Source organism: Gigantopelta aegis, chromosome 6 (genome assembly GCF_016097555.1).
Source record: "Gigantopelta aegis isolate Gae_Host chromosome 6, Gae_host_genome, whole genome shotgun sequence".
NCBI lineage: Eukaryota > Metazoa > Mollusca > Gastropoda > Neomphalida > Peltospiridae > Gigantopelta > Gigantopelta aegis.
In genome coordinates this window covers 75536966-75557801 of record NC_054704.1, presented here as the reverse complement: position 1 = coordinate 75557801, position 20836 = coordinate 75536966, and the positions used below count along the sequence as shown (strand labels likewise).

General features: G+C 35.6%; 1 protein-coding gene across 1 annotated transcript; it reads right to left on the bottom strand.

The window, feature by feature from the left end:
* Positions 1-825: 825 nt before the first annotated feature.
* On the bottom strand, positions 826-16098 carry LOC121375698 (replication factor C subunit 3-like). The gene is made up of 8 exons (XM_041503289.1): positions 15932-16098; positions 12024-12226; positions 11388-11488; positions 10480-10661; positions 7462-7598; positions 6574-6672; positions 4492-4561; positions 826-1066 (listed from the first exon to the last, which is right to left on the bottom strand). The coding sequence occupies exons 1-8, from the start codon at positions 16016-16018 to the stop codon at positions 878-880; spliced, it is 1068 nt and encodes a 355-aa protein (XP_041359223.1). The 5' UTR covers positions 16019-16098; the 3' UTR covers positions 826-877.
* Positions 16099-20836: the final 4738 nt, after the last annotated feature.

The following is a 20836-nucleotide window of genomic DNA, read 5'->3' as shown; positions in this document are numbered from 1 at the left end:
CAGGGATTGATCCTTGACCGATCATGCATCAAGTGAGCACTTTACCACTGGGCTATGTTCCAACCCCCTTACAATAAAAGAGTAATTTTACTCAGTGTGTGCGAGGGGTTAACACATGCTTGTAGTTTATAAAGATCCTTGTAGAGCTCTGAAATCAGTTAAAACACTGAAACATCAAAGTGTAGCTCCAACCCCTTCAAATATTTTGATCTGCCCATTTACAACTACCTATGTAAACATTGTTCCCACACTTGGCACCGGCATAAAAAAACAAACCAGGATTTCATTTTGAATAAAAGTGGCTTGGTTTTTAAAGAATCTTCATCCTAGATAGGAATCTATAATTTTTCTTTAAAATGCCATTTAATGTAAGTTTTGGTAACCCGTTTTTCATTTTTAAAAAAAAGCCTTTTATTATTTAAAGTAAAACATAACAGTAATCTAACTGGTGACATTCTTATTCTAACATGTGCATGGTGTACTATATTAGTTCAAAGAAGTAAGAGTTATTCACTTTCGTGTGAATAATTACACACTGTGGCTATATTCCAATCTTACATACATACTTCCTATTCTTCTTACTGAAATTATCCAACTATTTTCCATTCCTGACTGCTTTTCATTGTTTTCCATCCACAAAAGAGCAGTGCATAACAATTTCACTCACATTAGTGAATCATGGCTATCTATTCTCTACTTTCCATTCCCACTGATGCACCAAGATTATGGAAGAATTAACACTAATTCCCAAACTTCAATGGTTTTCTCCACACATTTTTCTTGTATTCCAATATGTATTTTTTTTTTTTTAAATAAACTATGCAATGTTAATACCAACAGTTTTATTAATTTAATGACAAGTAAATAAGAAACATGCTCAGAACAGCTCTGCAAGTCCCTCTTCAAAGAATCGTTTGTAAATGGCCATGAACTTAGCAACAACGGCCTCCAGGTGGTAAATAGCTTTCTGACCAAGCTGAAGTCTGTGTTCGTAGTATGCAGCGGCCTGTACAACCTCCATCTTGAGCTGTCCGTCACAGTTCAACAACAGTTCTTCAAGCAGACCCTGTAACATAAACACAAAGCATTACATTACTCAATATAACTGAGGGAAAAAAAAATCCAAAAATAAAAAGACGAGCACCTGTTGCGTTGGAGAAGACAAGGACTGGGAAGTAAGGGTGGATAACAAAATAAGTTCAAACATAGGAGAAGCCAGATAAAAACAAAATATGCAGGAATTCAATGTAAAAAGAAAGGGCGGTGGGGATACCCCCACCTCAACATAAATATTATTAAATCAAGGTTTCTAGAATATAATGCCTAAGGCAAGTGGGTTTCACACTCGGATTACAGAAATTAATTTTGTCATGTGTAAGTAAAATGTTTTTCGTTTTAAAATCACATGTAGTAAATATATAGACCCTGAAACATGCTGGTCAGTAGAGGGTAATGAAGCATGACAACATAATTATAATGATCAATCTCAATTTCAGATACAAAAATCTGACATTATTGAATAACTGTAAATCACAAAACAAAATTTGCTATCAAGGTATTAATGTTAAAATTGTTTATTAATTTGTACTTTTGATTACAATATGTACGTAAATCATTATGCAATAATTACAGGGGCATAGTAAATCACAAGTCTTCCAAAACAAAAAAAACTTACTACATAATTATTTTATGGTCAAGGTAGAACAATAATGCTATAACAAAGCTTCCAATAATCATTCATTAAAACTAAAGAGGTTGAACATTTTTTTTATTGCCGTTTTTATTCTTTATATTGGTATCTAATTAAAAATAGTTTCCCATGGGACTGGTGTTATATTTTAAGAACTCATCTGTCAAGATGTTCACTTGCATTTGGCCAGCAGCCTACAGTGGTAATTTCTGCCCCCCCCCCCCCCCCCCCCCCCCCCCCCCGTTAGATCATTTACAGCATGTTTATCACATCCTGTCTTTAGCAAATGTAGTCCTATCAGTCTATTTTTAGCATCTAAACATGCAGCTACTGATAAGTGATCATGTGTTTTTTTGTGTGGGATACAATACATAGGCATTGTCATCATATTATGCACCACCAGAATTACAAATTGCAAATTCAGTATTACTGTTGTTTTGAGAGTGTATTGATCAAACAAGACTCTATTATGAGTCTACAGAAACTTGTTTATATAACAGATTTGAAATTACGCATCAATAAATACCCAGTTCACGCCTTCTGATCAATTAAATTAAAAAATATTGAGAATAAATTTACACAGCAGAACAGGTATATTTAAAAAAAAAAAAAAAAAGTTTTAACAATAATTTTTAACAATGAATTGTGAATCTGAAAATGACTGACCTAACAGCTAGTGCATAAAATGTTTTTAGAATTCCTGGTTATAAATGCTAAATAAAGAAAAGTACTGTAAAACCCTGATCACAAGACTATCAAACATAGGGTTGGATTTACAAAGCCTGTTTTATGCACCGGGGAATCTCGGAGGATGTGCCCAAGACAGTCGTGCTTGAACCTCTAATGGGTGTAAGTATGAGTCAAATGATTGACTGAAGCCTGTTTTGGATCATCTACATTCACATAACTACATGTATTTAAAATGCTTAAACACTTGTGTTTATGAAGAAAGAAAGGAAATGTTTTATTTAACGACGCGCTCAACACATTTTATTTATGGTTATATGGTGTCTGACATATGGTGGACTACACAGATATTGAGAGAGAAAATCTGTTGTCCCACTTCATGGGCTACTCTTTTCAATTAGAAGCAAGAGTTCTTTTATATGCACCATCCCACAGACAGGATAGTACATACCATGGCCTTTATTACAGTTGTGGAGGACTGGCAGGAATGAGAAATAGCCCAATGGGCCCACCAACAGGAATGGATCCTAGATCGATCGCACATCAGGTGAGCGCTGTACCACTGAGCTATGTCCCACCCACTTGTGTTTAAGAAAAACAGGCTTCATAAATTTGGACAGTGGATAGACTAATTACAAGTTTTAGGAGGTAATGCAAACTTAAAATACACGTCCCCGTTCCACTTAAGGTGATCTTAATACTAAGATTGCTTTGTGGTACCAGTGTTTTCTCATTTGTCACATGAAATGATGAAAACATATTGTCTAACTCTTGTCAATATTATCATCTGAGGATTACTAGTAAGTGAATGCGTTAAGCATCTTATGTAAGCTTATTAACTTGTAAACAATAAACATCTTCATAGGTTCAAAATTATTGACATCAGTACTGCATTTTTTAATTTGGGGGGGATGGGGGATTCCCGAGAATAAATGCTAGTGAATTAACAATATTAAACTGCTAACAAATTATTTTTCTACAGTTGGGGAAAATTATGCGTTTTGACAAAAGCCTGGTCACCGCTACTATTTTCAATTTCAAGTAAAACAACTGAACGTCCGCAAATGGTCAAATATAGCGCAATTCTAATTCAATAAAAAAAAGAAAGTTTTTACATGCAATACAACTGCTACTCCTAATATCGTTTTTGTATTTTACTGTTTTATACAACTATACCAANCATTATTACCAATTTCACTTATTCCAAATACTCATTACAACTGGTGCTCGATAACGAAGAGTCATAATTTGGCACAGTTGCCGTTACTTACTTCCACATTCCTGTCAGCGTCACACACATGAGGTCATACAAATGTTTGTAAACAGCATTTACTTCATAAAATTTAGAGAAACATACATTTTGCTTCAGAAAAAAATTCAACGTTGGTATTTTAAAGTAAGTACATCCAACTAAATAGCGAGAAGTAGCGCATGACCATGGACTCTTGGGGAATTCCCAAAATTTCCGACAGATCCATGCTCGTTTTACTGCCACAAATGGATTTGATAAGCCAATCGAATTTTGCATTATATGCAGTGTGAATTAGAATAAATTATGACCTTATTTTGAAACTGACTTAAACCTGATATCATCACTAACAGTGATTTATGAGTGTCTGTCATCACAGCTCTTTAAATATTGAATAATCTCTGTCTTGTGCAGGTTTAGATTTGTCTAAACAGTCATGGGAACGACAGTCCTGCTAGAGGCAAAGTCAGAAGGATGTATTCTCCTGGGAAGTGGCAACACCCCTTAAGGTTATTCATGGGAACACTCTCAACCGTGTCAAAATGTCCTTTTGACTCTGCCTTGTGCAGAAATACTATTTTGAAAATATTGATGTTTTTGTTATTTAAAGCTACATGCATTCACTATTATAATGATGTCTGATCTTTCTGACTGCTTTGTGCAGATATGATTTCAAAAGTGATTTTGAAATCTGGAGTTACATGTACTCACCTTTATAATGATGTTGGATCTTTTTGACTGCTTTGTGCAGAGATATGGTTTTGAAATCTGAAGTGACATGTACTCACCTTTATAATGATGTCGAATCTGTTTGACTCTGCTTTGTGCAGATATGATTTTGAAATCTGGAGTTACATGTACTCACCTTTATAATGATGTCAGGTGGAATACAGTGAGTAAGTAATTCGTACAACCTTGCTCGTACCTCCAGCAATCTGGAAACAAAAATATGATACTTCTGAAATACATGTTCTATTCAAGTACAATGGAATATCGTTTTCACATTGTTTAGTGAAATTAAATCGGGGAAAATATATTTCACAGAAATTCATCAAAATGCTGAATTGAAAAATTATGTCTCTAGACAAACACCAAGTGAATTTGGCGACACAAACACAAACACAATTGACCACATTGCCTTTCCCTCTTCCAGTTTTCTTTCTTTCTTTAACTAATTTTCGCACTTATATCCAATGAAGGTTCAAGCATGCTGTCCTGGGCACACACCTTGGCTATCTCAGTTGTCTGTCTTGGACAGTGGGTTAGTTGTTAGTGGTTAGTGAGAGCGAAGAGTGTGTAGTGGTCTTATACCTACCCACTGAGTTGTTAAAACTCGTTTTGGGTGGGAGCTGGTACCGGGCTTTAAATCCTGTACCTACCAGCCTTATGTCCGATGGTTTAACCATGACACCACCATTGCCGGTTCTTCCAGTCAACACCCTGAGATCCGTGTTGTTGTCATACAATAATATGCACACAACAGTTATCTCCCTTGTTTCTAAAGCACATAGGTTCCGTTGGACCAAATCAATTCCCAATGCCGATAAAGTCAACACTTTGTACTGAAACTGATTTCAGCAGCGTATCAACAAACCTAGGCGGTACACCAACAAAAATACAAGGCACCTCACAACAAATCTACCTGCAAAAATATGGCGTGTGGTGGAGAAGGAAAATGGAATTTATAAGATTTAATGAAAGTTTATTAGCAACACATTTTCAACCTGCTTGTATACTGCTTTAACTGTATAATTACTACAATTTAGACCATAGGATGTACAAATAATCAATGTCATATATTTTTTTTATCAATCATAGCTTCAACTGTTTTTACTCCATAAATATTTGATTTAGTACATCTCAACCTTTACTACCTAAATGTATGAGTACAACATGCTAGCTTTAGGAATAAATTATAAACAAAACATGCAGCTAATGACTTGCCTTTTATCACATACAGTCATACACTTTGAATTGGGATGCAATGAATTTCCTTACTTTTAAAAGGCATTTTCAATTACCTTCTTCCTAATTAAATTTAAAAAAAGGTTTTGCTGCAATAATCTAACGGCAGCCGCAAGGTTTTGATGTGACGATTGCAAGACCTCATCGTACGAGTGTCTTACGATGACAAATAAAATAATTCATAATTATATGAAAATGATGTTTAAAAATTCCATGACCAATGTCAACTTTATTAGTCTTTGCCATGAACAAAATCAAAGTGAGCTTAAGACCACTCTCCTAAATGGTACCAAGCAAGCAATCATATGAAGTTTCAAATAAAATATCTTAATTTTATGGCAAGGTGACCAAATTGCAATTAACACTTCGAAGATGCTGCTGCTACACATGGATGCCGCACATTGTGTAAAACCCCCGCAATACCGAAATTTTAGAAAGCTGTAGCTAGAACATTTAGTTTTTCGCGGCCCTAGTGGATATGTCCGACTCCCAGGCTAGTGATATTCAATGTTTAAATTAAAAGAACAGCATTGTCTGCCCCACTTTGAAATTGCAAAATCACAATGTTCATACTACTTTGTTATGAATCCGACCACCCGCTTCAATGTTACTTTCCTTCACATATTTCAATCTTTACCTGACATATTCCAATTATTACTATTAAAAAAAATGTATTAGCTTAAAGTAAAGTAGGGCTAGTGAATTTTTAATTGTGGCTAGTAATTTTTAAAAATTACTGATCCCATGGCTAGTGGATTTTATAAAACATTCTAGAAGCCTATGTTATTAACATATTCCTTAAATTAGCCACATTTTAATATCTGAAAATTGGCTACACCAAAATTAGTTACAGTGTGAAACCTGAGTATTAACCCTTTCCATGCCTAGATTTCTTAAATCTTTATTTTGCAGAGGTTGTGTCATTCACAGAGATGAATGGGTTAACTCAGCTGAGGCTGAAAAATTGTGTGTGATCACTCACCGCTTAGGAGACTGCTGACTGACAATCATGTTGGCAGTTTCTTTCAGGTACACCTCCCAGTCGGGCTCTGAGACTTCTTGGTCTGGGCTGAATGGATACCTGAGGACAAGAAAGAAAGAAATGTTTTATTTAACGATGCACTCAACACATTTTATTTACGGTCATATGGCGTCAGACATATGGTTAAGGCCCACAAAGATATTGGGCTACTCTTTTCGATTAGCAGCAAGGGATCTTTTATATGCACCATCCTACAGACAGGGTAGTACACACCATGGCCTTTGATATACCAGTCGTGGTGCACTGGCTGGAACGAGAAATAGCCCAATGGGCCCACCGACGCAGATCGATCCCACATCTTACCACTGGGCTACGTCCCGCCCCACCTGAGGACAAACCCACCAAATACAAGATTTAGTGTCGAGACAACTTAAGTGTGCTTTGTAGCTTATTAATTACCAAACTGGTCAGATGTACCAGATTTAGTGCTAAGACAGCTTGCATGTTTGCTGTTAGTGAGCTAATTACTGCAAGCACATAAATGAGAAACAATTATTACAATTAACATAGCCTCTAAGCATAAAATTCGGAAAAAAATTATGTATCAATTTGCCATCTAATATTCAGTGTTGTTCATCCCCCCCAAAAAAATATTACATGAGCAACAATGGTATAGATAGTAGATAGTTAAGACACAACTGCATTCTTTATTGGACATTTTCATCTTTTTAACAAACAAAAAACCCTACCACACTCAACAAACTGTACCTGATGTTAAATGTCAAATCTGAACTTAGTTCACTAATAAGAGCATGACTGAATTATTCAGAGTTGTTTTTGTGCATTAATTCTTAAAGATATGATTTACTGCTGAATATTCCAACTTACTGTTGAACCTTGCAAGCTTCACACGTCAGCAGAGCTCTCCGTAAGTTACGACCACTCCTTTCAGCAATTTTCTTGGCTAATTCTTGTGGCAGGTTCAATCCTTCTTTCTTACATACATTTTGTAGAATTTGGCAAATCTGAATCACAATAATATCAACAGTAGCATCATTGTAATGAATGCCAAACACATTAAGAATTTTGATGTCAAATGGCACTTTTAACGATTTTGACACAAATGCAAATCATTTCAAATGCTAAAACAATAAATACACATGTACAGACCACACTGTTTAAGGGGAGCTAACACTCTCGTTCCACATCACTCCTCTCACACTAGTTCAAAAAAGGAAGGAAATGTTTTATTTAACAACACACTCAACACATTTTATTTACGGTTACATGGCGTCAAACATATGGTTAAGGATCACACAGATATATAGAGAGTGAAACCTGCTGTCACCACTTCATGGGCTACTCTTTTCGATTAGCAGCAAGAGATCTTTTATATGCATCATCCCACAGACAGTATAGTACATACCACGACCTTTGTTCAAGGAGAGTAATTTTTAGCTCCCTTTAGCATGTAAATTTATATAATATCAATATGGTAATATCCTAAATGGCTTCTCATAATCTAAATTAGGGGAGCTATTGATCACTCGCAAATTTTTTTTTCAAGTTGAGGGTTGAATTAGTAAGAGCAATATTTTAAACAAGTCGGCTGTACAGAAGTTAACATCATAAGTTTATTACGTGTGAAAACAAATGTGATACAGGGTTGAAAATTAACATGAAAACCAAAGTCGTCAGCAGGGCCAGTTGAAGAAAAATCTTACTGGCCCTTCTCAAATTCAACTAGCCCTCCAACAGAGTATGACAAATATTTTGAAAAGTCACTAGCCACAGGGCTAGTGGCTTTGTAAAAACCACTAGCCCACCAAGATAAAGCACTAGCCCAAATTCCTGATCAATTATAACTGGATTTTTATATAATTTGTAACATTACACATTTTTACAAGTATAACGGTAAAATAAGACAAACACTTAAATCATGTTGTAACTTTCAGTTTTTTGTCGTGTCGTACGTTTGGTCTTTTGTCAAGTAATCCAGCGTCATTGTCCCGTTTTCAGTTGTTCCAAGGAAAAATAATTGAGCAAATTCATAGTTGGTATCTAAACCCAGTATCAAAATAATTAAATTTAAATGAGGGTACGACAGTGTGACACACGGTAATAGATGGTTAGGTGTATTTGATAGTGGGTTATACATTTACTAAATGATTTAGGGCCTACTATTTATGTGTCGCCAGGAACACTGTGTAACAGTGATGCCAATTGCTCAAATACAGGGCATCATCCCCTGTCAGACCGATATCAAAAGAATATAACGGCGACATCTAATCCGTTGTTTAAATGATGAACAAAAAAGGTATTATCTTGTATCGGTATCTGTAACACATTATCCAAACCGCTACACGTAATAGGCCAAGCCGAGTCGAGTCGTTGCATGTGTGATTACCATTAAAGTAAATTGTTTTCCTAAGCGAAGTGTTAAATTAGAAAACAGGTAAATAAAACAAACACTGAAATTCAAAGCATGACTGGGGTTTACTTGATTGAGATTAACCTGTTATTGCGATTGGTGATTTCAAAGTTCTTAGCCTAAAACATATGTGCGAGATTAACCACCACGTGACGTGTCCAACCAATCAAAACACGCGTGTCATTAGACTTATTTCCTGTGCCAGAAACTTGAAAGGGAAAAGTAAACAATGCATGCTGTAACTGTGACAATGTAGAGATAGCATGTTACTGCAGTTTGCAGACCTAGTTCAAGTAGATTATAATTATATACTGACTGCGTTGTTGATATTATTCGATTACAAACGTCACAATCAAATGTATTAAACGAAATTTCAGCTGAGAGAAAAAGAAAAAAGAAGAGAAAAAAAAACACACGAGCGATAAGGATGGTTTCTCACTAGCCCGAACTTAAAAAACACTAGCCACGGGCGTCGGGCTAGCGGATTTGTCGAACTCTGCCTCCAATTATCACATTGGAATTTAACTGCACAGCTAAAATTAAAACTAATGTTTTCTTGTTCAATATTAACTGTGTGTGTTAAAGAAAACCGATGAATTGACATTTAACTTCATAATGAATAAAGTAAAAATTCATATAAAAATAATAATTGAAAAAGATATCCAGGGCAAATAAACATGTTTCTTTACAAAGTGCCATTAAATTAAACATATTAAATCTCATTTTCAATAGAGGGTAAAAGATAATGCAGCAGAAACATACTAAATGTAGAACTACGTGTGTGCCTTAGTAAACTAGTCTGGGAGTGGCAGTCCTCTTTGTGGTGATGCAAGAGGGATGTAATCAACTTTGTAGTGATGCAAGTGAGGAGAAATTCCCAGCAAATGTTTTCCTCAGGAGTGGCTGTTCTCCTAGTTAGAGATCCGTGGAATGATCCACTCTTTTGCCAAATGCCCATTCGACTATGCTTTGTGCAGAGATACGGCCCTGATCATATATTACGGTTGTGTTATTCAGATTATGTTAGATGTTCCATCAATTGCCTTAAAACTTGTATTACAAAAAAAAAAGAGTTAACCTATGCAATTTGATGGTAATTTGTAATGAATTTTTGTTTTAATTTACACTACACTTTTCCCCCAATAAAATGTTATTTGAGACGGTATGGGTTTAAAACTTAATAAATTAATATGTTTTTTATTTTGAATTTTATCTTCATTAATTATGTTGGCGCTGTCAATAGAACATGTTCTATGTCTTCTGCTACCAGATCTGTAGTTCATGCCAACATAGATGCGGTGTGTTTTGTCACATTTGATTCAGTATCAGTGTTTCTTTTTTAACTAGTACCATACTCACCAGACACTAAAATCAATGGTCGCCCAATGGGACTACCTTTATAAAATTCTTAGTCGCCCGTAGCCAATAAAAGTCACCACGGGTGACTGCTAATTTTCAAACCTGGTGATACTCACTTCTTCAACGGAAGGGGCAGCAACTCTGATTCCAAGGCAACGACTCTTGATAGCTGGTATGACCTTGCTCGTCGAGTTACAACAGAGGATGATACGACATGTGGACATGTACTTTTCCATCGTTCGACGCAGTGCATGCTGTGCATCTTTTGTCAGATGGTCAACTTCTGTCAAGACAACCACTGAAAAATATAGTGACATTGTTTTTGAAAAGCAGTCTTCAACCACCATTCATTTATCAGTAAGTAAACAACATCTATTGTCAAAAGTAGGGGGGGGGAGAAATAAATGGAATCACGGAACTCCATACTCTTAAAACAATCCCTAGCAGAAACCCTAAATAATATTATGAATATAAAATAAACATCGACAGTTTAAATAAACTTTCTTTTAGTACATGCAAGAATCATATACACGTTTATTATCCATATAATTTAACATAGCCGAGTTATTAATAATCATACGAAGCACACATGTAATAACAAGTGTAATGACCTAATTGTGGGAAGACACTGCATTTGGTTGTCTCCTAGTTGTGGCTGAAACATTTTGAGTTGGGCCTTGTTGTCCATAAAGAAAACAACAATAATAATATGGATAATAAAGAAATTATTACACTCGCGTGTGAGTCGTACTGATTCTACGAAACTTGTGTCAGAATTCATGTATTACCCTTGCTCTTGCTCGGGCAATACAAAAATCCTGACACTCGTTGTGTAAAATCAGTACGACACACAAGCATGTATAATAATCTCTATATAAAATATATAATATGTTAATCATATTATATGTACATGATAAAATTAATTTTGACTAAAACATAAAATTTGTATTATAGCTAATATTATAATAAAATTAACGTTATTCAATATTTTGGTTAATGTAGCCATTTCATATTTGTGAGTTACCTTTAAAATCTCTCTGGGCAGCAGAGTCCAACTGATTAACTTGAGCGACTGTTTTGATGAGTTCTTGTACGACAACTCTGTCATTGTTACCAACATCACTGAAAAGAAACAAGAAATACAGTTGCAATACTACTACAAAGTCCTATTAGTTACTGACATCTGGTTACCCCAAAATATGGACCAGCAAGTTTGTTAAGATGACAGCTTCCATTATGTTTATTAATAAAAGCGCATCATAGTAATATTTGTTTTGCATTTATATCACAACTACTGTACACTGCATTCAAGTGCTGATTCACGAATTATTATTTCTTCTTTTTTTTTGGGGGGGGGGGGGGGATTACATGCAACTTAGCTGTGAATGAATTATAAAATGTGGATCCAGTCCCCCTCAACACTGCCCCCCTCCCTCACAGATCCATGCCCAACACTGAAAGAGTTTTCGAATAAAACACAACTGATCAAGAATAATGTAGTGGTGTTTTTATGTAATCAGATAATGATGAGAATGTACATATCAACATCAATGTCACCGTAATCTGAATAACCGTTCTTCATTTATTTCAGTGCTTGAATCTTGACAACCCAAAGTAACAGTACAATAAATGAAGGTTTACTCAATTGTAAATTATAGTTGGATTCACTTCTATGTGGTAGTTGGAAGAAATGGTTGAAATCTCTAGTTTCTTGTTGGAAGGTGTCGTGAAGTGACTCTGCTCAATCCGTAACTTCTCAACTCCTGTCCCGTACAGTTCTCGTAGCAAGCACATGCTTCGAGTTTTCTTTCCGGCACCAGATGGGCCATACACAAGAAGATGAGGGAAATCTCCACCACTTACCCGAAAAGATAAATTGTGGTAATTTTGTATTTGCATGTAAAGGGTCATTCTAGGTTGCGTTTCATAACATTATCGAGGAGTGATGGGTGTACATGTATGTCAAGAGTTTTATGTACCGGTAATTTAAAACAATCTTCTTTTGCGCTTTTTTTAAATGCAGCCAATTATTGCTATTTTGTTCTATAACACATGATTTTAAAAATTAAATCTGGTATTTATTTCCAAACCAAATAAAAAACAATCTAATAACAATAATCACAGACTTATTAATTGAAATAATGAAATAATATATATATATATATATATATATATATACTATATATATATATATATATATATATATATATATATATGAGGGGATAATTCCAGGGCTCAAAAAAGGGAGGGAAAAATGGCCAGCTTTTTTGGTTTTTAAATATCAACCCAGAAGAAAAAAATATGTGGCCTGCTGGAAATTAAACAGCACGGGTGATGGGAAGGTTTAGGATCTAGGGTATGGAAAATTATGACCTCTGAGATGTATTTTAGAGAATTATGGAATTAAAATATAACAGAATCACAAGATGAATAGCAAATGAGATAATCGTACATATACAGGTCTCTTGAAAAATACCCGGCATATTTTTGTGTGGTTTTAGCAGGTAAATTTCTGTTTCACATGCCATGTCTAAAAAATGGTTGGGTTATAGCTATTCGACAGATAGTTAAACTGTTAGCTGTTCTAACACAAATGCGTAATTTGAGATCTATTCAGATAGAGCTAGCTATGGGTGAACAGAAAATTGCACTAAATTATCCATTAAACTTTAAAAAATGACAAAAGCCAGTTATTTTTCAAGAAAATAGCAATCATAATAATTGAATCATTAAATGATTATTTTTGCCATATTAAAATAATTTGCCAGTTTTAAAAATAGAGGAGTGTAAGACATCTTGGAATAACACCCCAGCATGAAACCAGTTAAAGAATATGTTCATTTCTGATTTCAAAAGTAATATATATCACATGCTAAAACATTTATCTTCATTGCATTAGTATTACTTAAACACCCCTGATCTTTGCTCAAGTTATGAAGTATGGTAGTTCGATTGTCAAAAATATAACTGAGGGTTTACAACCTGAAATTTTAGTAATGATTCATCAGATTCACTCTTACAAATTTTATGTTTGTAATTAAAATGTACCTTGGACGCCTATTTTAGTAAATTTATCAATTAAAAACTGTATTTTGGTGTGCCATTCCTAGTGTTGTCCAACAAATAACTGGCTGGCATGCTGTTACATACATACATGTTATTATTTTTCAAATATCTTAAAATCTTTATTAAAATAATAATTAATATTGAAACTTTGATCGGTTTAGCAAAACAAATACCCGTGAATGTCAGATCGTTTTAACTAATGGTGCATAAAAGATAAGGCAGCTTATACGTCATACCAGCTTTTCAATACCAGATACTGACGGGCAAAATAAGGAACAGGTATTTCCAGAAAGCTGACCAAGACAACGATATACGGTAGCCAAACGTTCCCTTTTTCTTTTTGCTTTTCAGTGTGTTTTTTTTGGGGGGGTGGGGGGGGGGGGTGGGTTGTGCGACCACCCTCCTTTAATTTTCACCCAGCGAGAACAATGTATACAATTTAATGTCATCCATAGAACAATTTTCCATGTCATATTCACCGAAAACTTGGGCAACTTCGCCTCAGAAACACCAGGTTCCTTTAAATGTTAGCGTAAATGCTAGTAGTCCATGATTCCATTTATAATAAATTCTTGTTTACTGACATTTATTGACATAAACTGAAGAAATATGACTACATGTACATACAAAAAAATAACCTCTCAGTCAAGTTTATTTGCTACAAAAGTCGGCATACACAAAATTGCCATCGGTGGGCCCTTTCACCGACAGCAATTTTTTTTTTTAATTGCCGTGGGTAATAAATTCTTAAGTTCGAGCCCTGCATGCTTATAAAGCTTTTAGAGTCCAGACTCAATCTCTAATGATGTCACAAACATGTATACAATTTGTATGGCGTTGTCATGACATTCACGTCTCAGACTCTATTAGTCTCAAGTCTAGACTCTGAAAGTTTTATAAGCACCAGGCCTGATCACATACTTCACACTTTCATTTGAGTATTTTAGACTTTTAATTTTTTTTTAACTTACCAAGATCATATTGGGCATATGATACACAGAGGGATCACAGGCCTTCAGATTTCATGGAAACAATCGATTCCGGTATGTCGGTAAAATCACGGAACCAAAATTTAGTTTTCAATGATATCAAGTACGACTATTCGAAAATAATATAAAGTTTCCAATGGGTTCCCATGATTACAAGGCACGGAACCGAAAAAGTGTTTCCCATGAAATTTGAAATCTTATGGCCTGGGATCATAGTCAACAAGTTAGATACATATATGCTTTTGAAAACACAAAGCAGCTATTCAGCTCGTGATTCTGTTATATTTTAATTCCACAATTCTCTAGTGTGGGATAACATTTTTCTGTTCTTTTTATTTCCATCTTCATCCAATGAATCGATCGTATTCATATTGCCAGCTGATAAAAAGTAGTTTTGTTTTTGTAAAGGCATGTACATATTATACTACAGCTCTGTTGGCAGTGTTGCATGAATCCATGATGTTTCACTCCCAGTCAGTTCTCCCCCAAGTTGATTCGCCCTCAACTGTTTGTCAATTCGCCTCCAACTCCCAATTATTTGTTACTTAAGTATTGTATTGTTTCTTTAGAGGTATGTAATAATGTGTGTGTGTTTGTGTGTGTTTCTTTTCTTAGCGTGATTTGCTGGTCCAGTCGTTCGTCATTCCTAAGCATTGTTATCACGAGTTGTCATAGCCTATCCGTGGTATAAATAGCAGGCTGTAGTTGTCCTTCTGTTGATTAACATCGCAGAACATTTTTGTGACCGCTGATGTTATAGTTTGTTGTATTTGTCCGCAGAAAGAATCGGTGCCAGCAGTATAATACTATTAGTAGATTTAAATTACCAGGATGTGTACCATCTCCTTATCGTGGGACCGACCATGGGTTTCGGTTTCAATACGACAGGTGCTTTTTGAATACACCTGAAAAAGGCTCTTTACCATTCACATGATTCAGGTATGAAGAACCTGCGACATGGCACACCTGACTGAGAATTAAGCAATTATATATCATACTTGTATCAATGTTCGATGACTGCCGAAACGTGCATCTACAAATGCACATGGGAGTGCGTGAAATCGCCTAAAATAGGGTAGCATTGCACTAGAGGAAGCTTAGTTCATCAAACGGCGCTGTGCTTGCACGCGAGGTTTATCTTGATGAACTAGAGGAAGCTCGGCACACACAGATGGGGGCAAATTGGTATTTTTGTGGAGGTGAACTGACATCCTATTTGGGGGCGAAACGTTTGATACCCGTGTTGCATCAGATCTAGGCAAAACAAAATTGTATTTTAGAGGCAGCCGCAGTAGCTTTCAACCATTTGGTTGTTGACAATTGCCAAAGTATTACACATATTATCCTCTAGCCTTACTCCACATATCAATATTAGTGAATAAGGGGTATGGCTGGAGCCTGGAGGTGACTTGAGGTACATAATCACTGATAATAGTCATAGATAATGATAACGTCATAACTTGACATAAGTCAGTGCTGAAGATTTTAGCTGGGAATTAGTTGGTTTACATACCAGTTTCTTTAACAGACATGCTTGATCCTTGTGGTAATCAAGTTTGTTAAGTGATGTGGGACGATGTTTGTCAACCCAAAGACTCATAATTACAAATTATTGTTTTTGAAGATTAACATGTATAACAAAATTTCGCGGCAAAATATGAGACAGAGTTACGCGCTCTTGCTGTATCATCCGTAAATCCCCAAAATTAATTTCGTTCAGAGCACCAACAATTTTGAATACGTCTTCCGAGAGTGCAGTTAATTTTGTGAATAAATAATTAGTAATTGATGAAATAACAGCAATAAATTAATTATTTTGTCTCATTGTTATAAAGAAGATTAGAAGTATCATAGTTAACATTTTTGGCTTTTTGTGTCTTAAATTGCCTTTACAAAATAATAAGTCGAGATATAAATAATTACTTTTGGTCAATTCTCCACTAAGTGTGCAAATTGCCCATTTCCATGTCGCCCTGACCTACGTTTAGTGTTACTTGCTATACGTTTGTCGTAAGTGGACCAAAAAACACATATAATTGTTCTATCTTTGTGATATATGATTATATATTCCTCAGTCCTCCAGTTTGTCGACAATGCATCATATCAGTGAATAGCTGCATTTAGCGAAATTTGCTCTGTTCCCAAGCAAGGGTGCCTTCAGTAATCTACCTTGTAACTGTCAAATACACCTGGAATGAAGGGTTTTTGGTTGCTCTGATAATAGTAACGCCACTGAACATCATTTGCTGTTAATTTTAGGGGGAAATATTTTTGGAGAAAATTTAAAATACCTGCCGCAAATTCCATGATATATAGGGCCCAAGTTACTGTAACGTATCTGTAAGCGTAGATCCACATAACTGGATGTAGATCACAATGTGTGCAGGTTGAACCTTAATTCATTTACAGAATATATGGTACATCCCGTTAAATCCTCAATTTAATAATAAAATATAGTTAAGCCTGTATAGTGTCTGTATTTTTTGTGTTACGCAAGATTTTAAACAAATACGTTACATTTGTCATGGATACGTCCATTATATCTATTATGTAGTGCTATTTCACTTATTTATCCATAGCACCCATGGTAGGCGTTCAATACAAATGGGAATACACTGTGTGTTTCAGAATAAATCTGAGAAACAAATTTGGTCAGATATATTTTGTATCTAATTAAAATCAAGTGTAATTCCTGTCTATTTCTTGTTACATAATAATGCGGTAACGTATATGGTGCAAGACGGTTTAAAAAAAAAAAACCCACTTTGTATAATAATAATAATAATAATGCTGCATATATTGGTCGATAGTGTACGTACCGTTAATGTAATTTCGGTTGTACTGGATTTTACTTTACTCAATGTAATTCATTTTATTTCAGTTCGATAATGATTAAAACACGGGCAGAAATCCTACAGAGAACGAAAAATACCCCCCCCCCCCCCCTCCCCGAACGATTCCAGCTTGATCAGTTGATGCACCTGCTGCTTAATACAGCAGTTTAGAGAAATAAAGTCCAGGTACAATGAAGTTACCTGCTGTCCAATTTACAGTATATCATAGATGGATAGACGCTACAGTGAGATATGTCATCCATGCAATGGGTGGGTACCGCGCAAGCTCTGTTCCCGATCTACAACACAATGTTGTGAAACAGCCGCATTTTGGGACATGCGGTCGAGTTGGCTGCAGTTGGTCAGTTGGTATCACAGCCTGATAATGAGAATCCAAATGGTTTCCACCTTGTATGGAGGATTCGGTGTTTGTCATGTATGGCAATGAATAGTACATTGGTGAGGTTCTACAGACTGATCTAAATGATATGAATACACGCACACCCTTCATATCAAGGCACAAAGTTCGGCGTGAGATCAACTTAAAATTGTCATCAAAGTCAGGGGAAATATGGATTGCATTTAAAGAGTTAATTATATCACTTCACTTACATATAGATTGTTTAGTTAAAATAATTTTGACAATTGATTCAGTTTTAGTTTTAAGACAAATACGTTACCATTTGACAGTAGCTATGCAACCAGCCACTGTTTGTCATTTGCAGAGAACATGTTACAGAAGCATAGAAATTAGTTTGGAGTTTGTCAGAATTTTTTTTGGTCTTTTTTTTTACAATAAAAATATATTATATTCATCACAATGTGTCAGTGATTTTATGGAAAATGTATCATTTCTTATATTAAACTCGTGATTAAGTTGATCTGTTTCCAATATATATATTTATGTCATAATTAGGCATATCTTTCAACAAAACAAACGCCTGTTTTGTATTGAAGAAATCAACCAAAAACAGTATGTAACGTATTAATTGTTTACCGTAATGGGTGCTGTCATATATATTAAGTTATTTTACAAAATATTGCTTCCAAGATGCAATACTGTCCGATTCCGTTCATTAAGACATGTATCTATCAAAATAAGGAACAATGCTCTACATTCTACAAACGTTTTTCTTCTAATTTTTGAAATGCACACTTAGTAGAGAATAGGCCTTTTTCGATAACGACAGAGTCAACTTTTGTGTTAAAATTTAATTTCAAAGTTTCGTGTTTAGATGAGTTACGAGCTCGTGTTTCCATAATTCCGTGTCTCCGGTACTGGTTCGTGTTTCTGATCCTTTCAGTCGACTATACCTACAAGAAAATACCTAGATTCAAAATGAAATAACTCGCCAATTCCGATATTTATTATACATGACGTTATCCGACTCATATAGTTTTTATCCACCGGCTCAAACCACCATGGCCGACCGCCCACCCACCCGTTGGCGACGGGACGCCGACGCGCACACATATCGTTGCCCCCCCCCCCCCCCCCCCGAGGCACGGGACTCAATGACTATAGTTACATTTTCGGGCAGGATTCGGACTTAGAGGCATTCAGTCATAATCCCCCAGATGGTAGCCTCACACCATTAACGTATCAGCCAAGAACATTGTTCTAGACGGGTTTTTTTCTTTACAGATTTCCATGTATTATTTGGTCAATGTAGCCTTCAAGAGATTATCATATTTCAAACAATAGACCTAACGCAGTTGAATTCAATCACATAGTATCTAGTCATATTATACAAATATATCGTTAATGTATACTTATTTGCATAGAACATTGTTCTAGATGGGGTTTTTTTTCTTTACAGATTTCCATGTATTATTTGTTCAATGTAGGCTTCAGGATATTATCATATTTCAAGCAACAGACCTAACGCAGTTGAAATGAATCACATAGTATCTAGTCAAATTATACAAATGTATCGTTAATGTATATTTATTTGCATCAAACGAAACATATATTGAGAATAATACATGAGTGTCCATTAGATACCATTTATCTCACACGAGTTGTTTTAAAATGTATCTAACGAGCGAAAGCGAGTTTGATACGTTTTTAAACGAGTTATGAGATAAATGGTATCTAACGGACACGAATGTATTATTCTATTTCTTACATATCCTAAAAAAAACCCCTTAGGTTTTAATTTTTTTTTAACATCTTTTCGACTAAAAGTTATTTACAGCCGTTGTACTTGTAGCTGACTTACGCGTCACAGACAAGTTAACTATATATCACAGTGTAATCGATTTCCACAGTGCTGTTTTTTTTATTGGACGTATGGCATTGGTGACCTGGTCATCACCTAGGAGCAGCCAGTCGTATGTCTTGAAATGATTAACACACGTACGTGTGTAAACAACTATGTGTTATAAAAAATAACGCATGGTGTTCTCACCAACGGGTGAATAAGTAATATATATACCAGCATGCTAGAACTACATTAACTTTTTTTTAATAGCAGATGTGCTCTATATTGATTTTGTTTTCAGTCCGTATCGGCACAGGACAGTATCACCACCTCATCGAAAAAGCATTGCCATCATAGAATGCTCATCAAACGCACATGCACGAACTATTTCTGAATCACATTTGCGGCAATAAATGTCAAACACATAGCCTTAAAAGCCTTAAAAACAAAAATACTCTGAATTAATACTGGCATAATTTCGAACTATTGACTATGACAAGTCGGACGTTATACGCCACAAGGTATCAAATTTGCATCTGAATGTCAGAACATGCACCAGAAGGTCTCAACCACGTATATTTTTACAGTGACATTCGATAAACTCACCAAATACGATACTAGGTTATTGATTTTGAGCATTGTAGGAAAGTCACATGCCATTAATTAGCTAAATATTCGAACATGTTAGGTTCAAATTGATGTTAGATCACAGAGTGACATGGGCTGAAATAATCCTGGCCAGAGCCGGTTTAAGGATCAGCGGGGCCTGTAGCACAAATAACAGCGGGGCCTGTAGCACAAATAACAGCGGGTCCACCTTCCCAGGAAATATATTTTGCAAGCCCCTTCGGGGAGAAGGGAAAAATGACCTGGGAAAAATAAATATACACATCACCGCGGGGCCCCTGAAGGGGGGGAACCGTAGCACGTGCTACATGTGCTACTAGGATAAACCGGCTCTGGTCCTTGCGACGGTCCATTTCTTTAATCAATTCATCATGGAATATTATTCCCTGATGTTCACATTAGGGCTTAGAATTTCTGTACAAATTAATTCTTAGAATGTCATTACATAGGCCTGGTTTTACATTTACCTCTTCGACCTCACGCTTCGTTAGCACTGTCTGTATGGTCAACATTTGGTTGAGAACTGCTCGATTCCCAGACTTGTATAGGATCGTCCTGTTTGAGTTGTTAAAAACCCCCAACTAAACAACCCATCATTAGCGGTGCTATTAATACACCCGTATCACTGTTCATATTTGGTTATATTTGCTTTGTCCAAGCCAGCTCACAAATTAATGTCTTCTAATTATATTTACAAAACTTAAAAATCATCATACAGCCAGTGCCCGGAATATCAATTATTTCCCAATTTAA

Coding starts and splice junctions, on each gene's coding strand:
- LOC121375698 (XM_041503289.1), bottom strand. CDS start 16,018: ATGAGTCTTTGGGTTGACAAACATCGTCCCACATCACTTAACAAACTT. Junction 11,489..12,023: donor TACCACATAGAAGTGAATCC/AACTATAATTTA, acceptor CTTGTTTCTTTT/CAGTGATGTTGGTAACAATG. Junction 7,599..10,479: donor CTGCCCCTTCCGTTGAAGAA/GTGAGTATCACC, acceptor ATTGTGATTCAG/ATTTGCCAAATTCTACAAAA.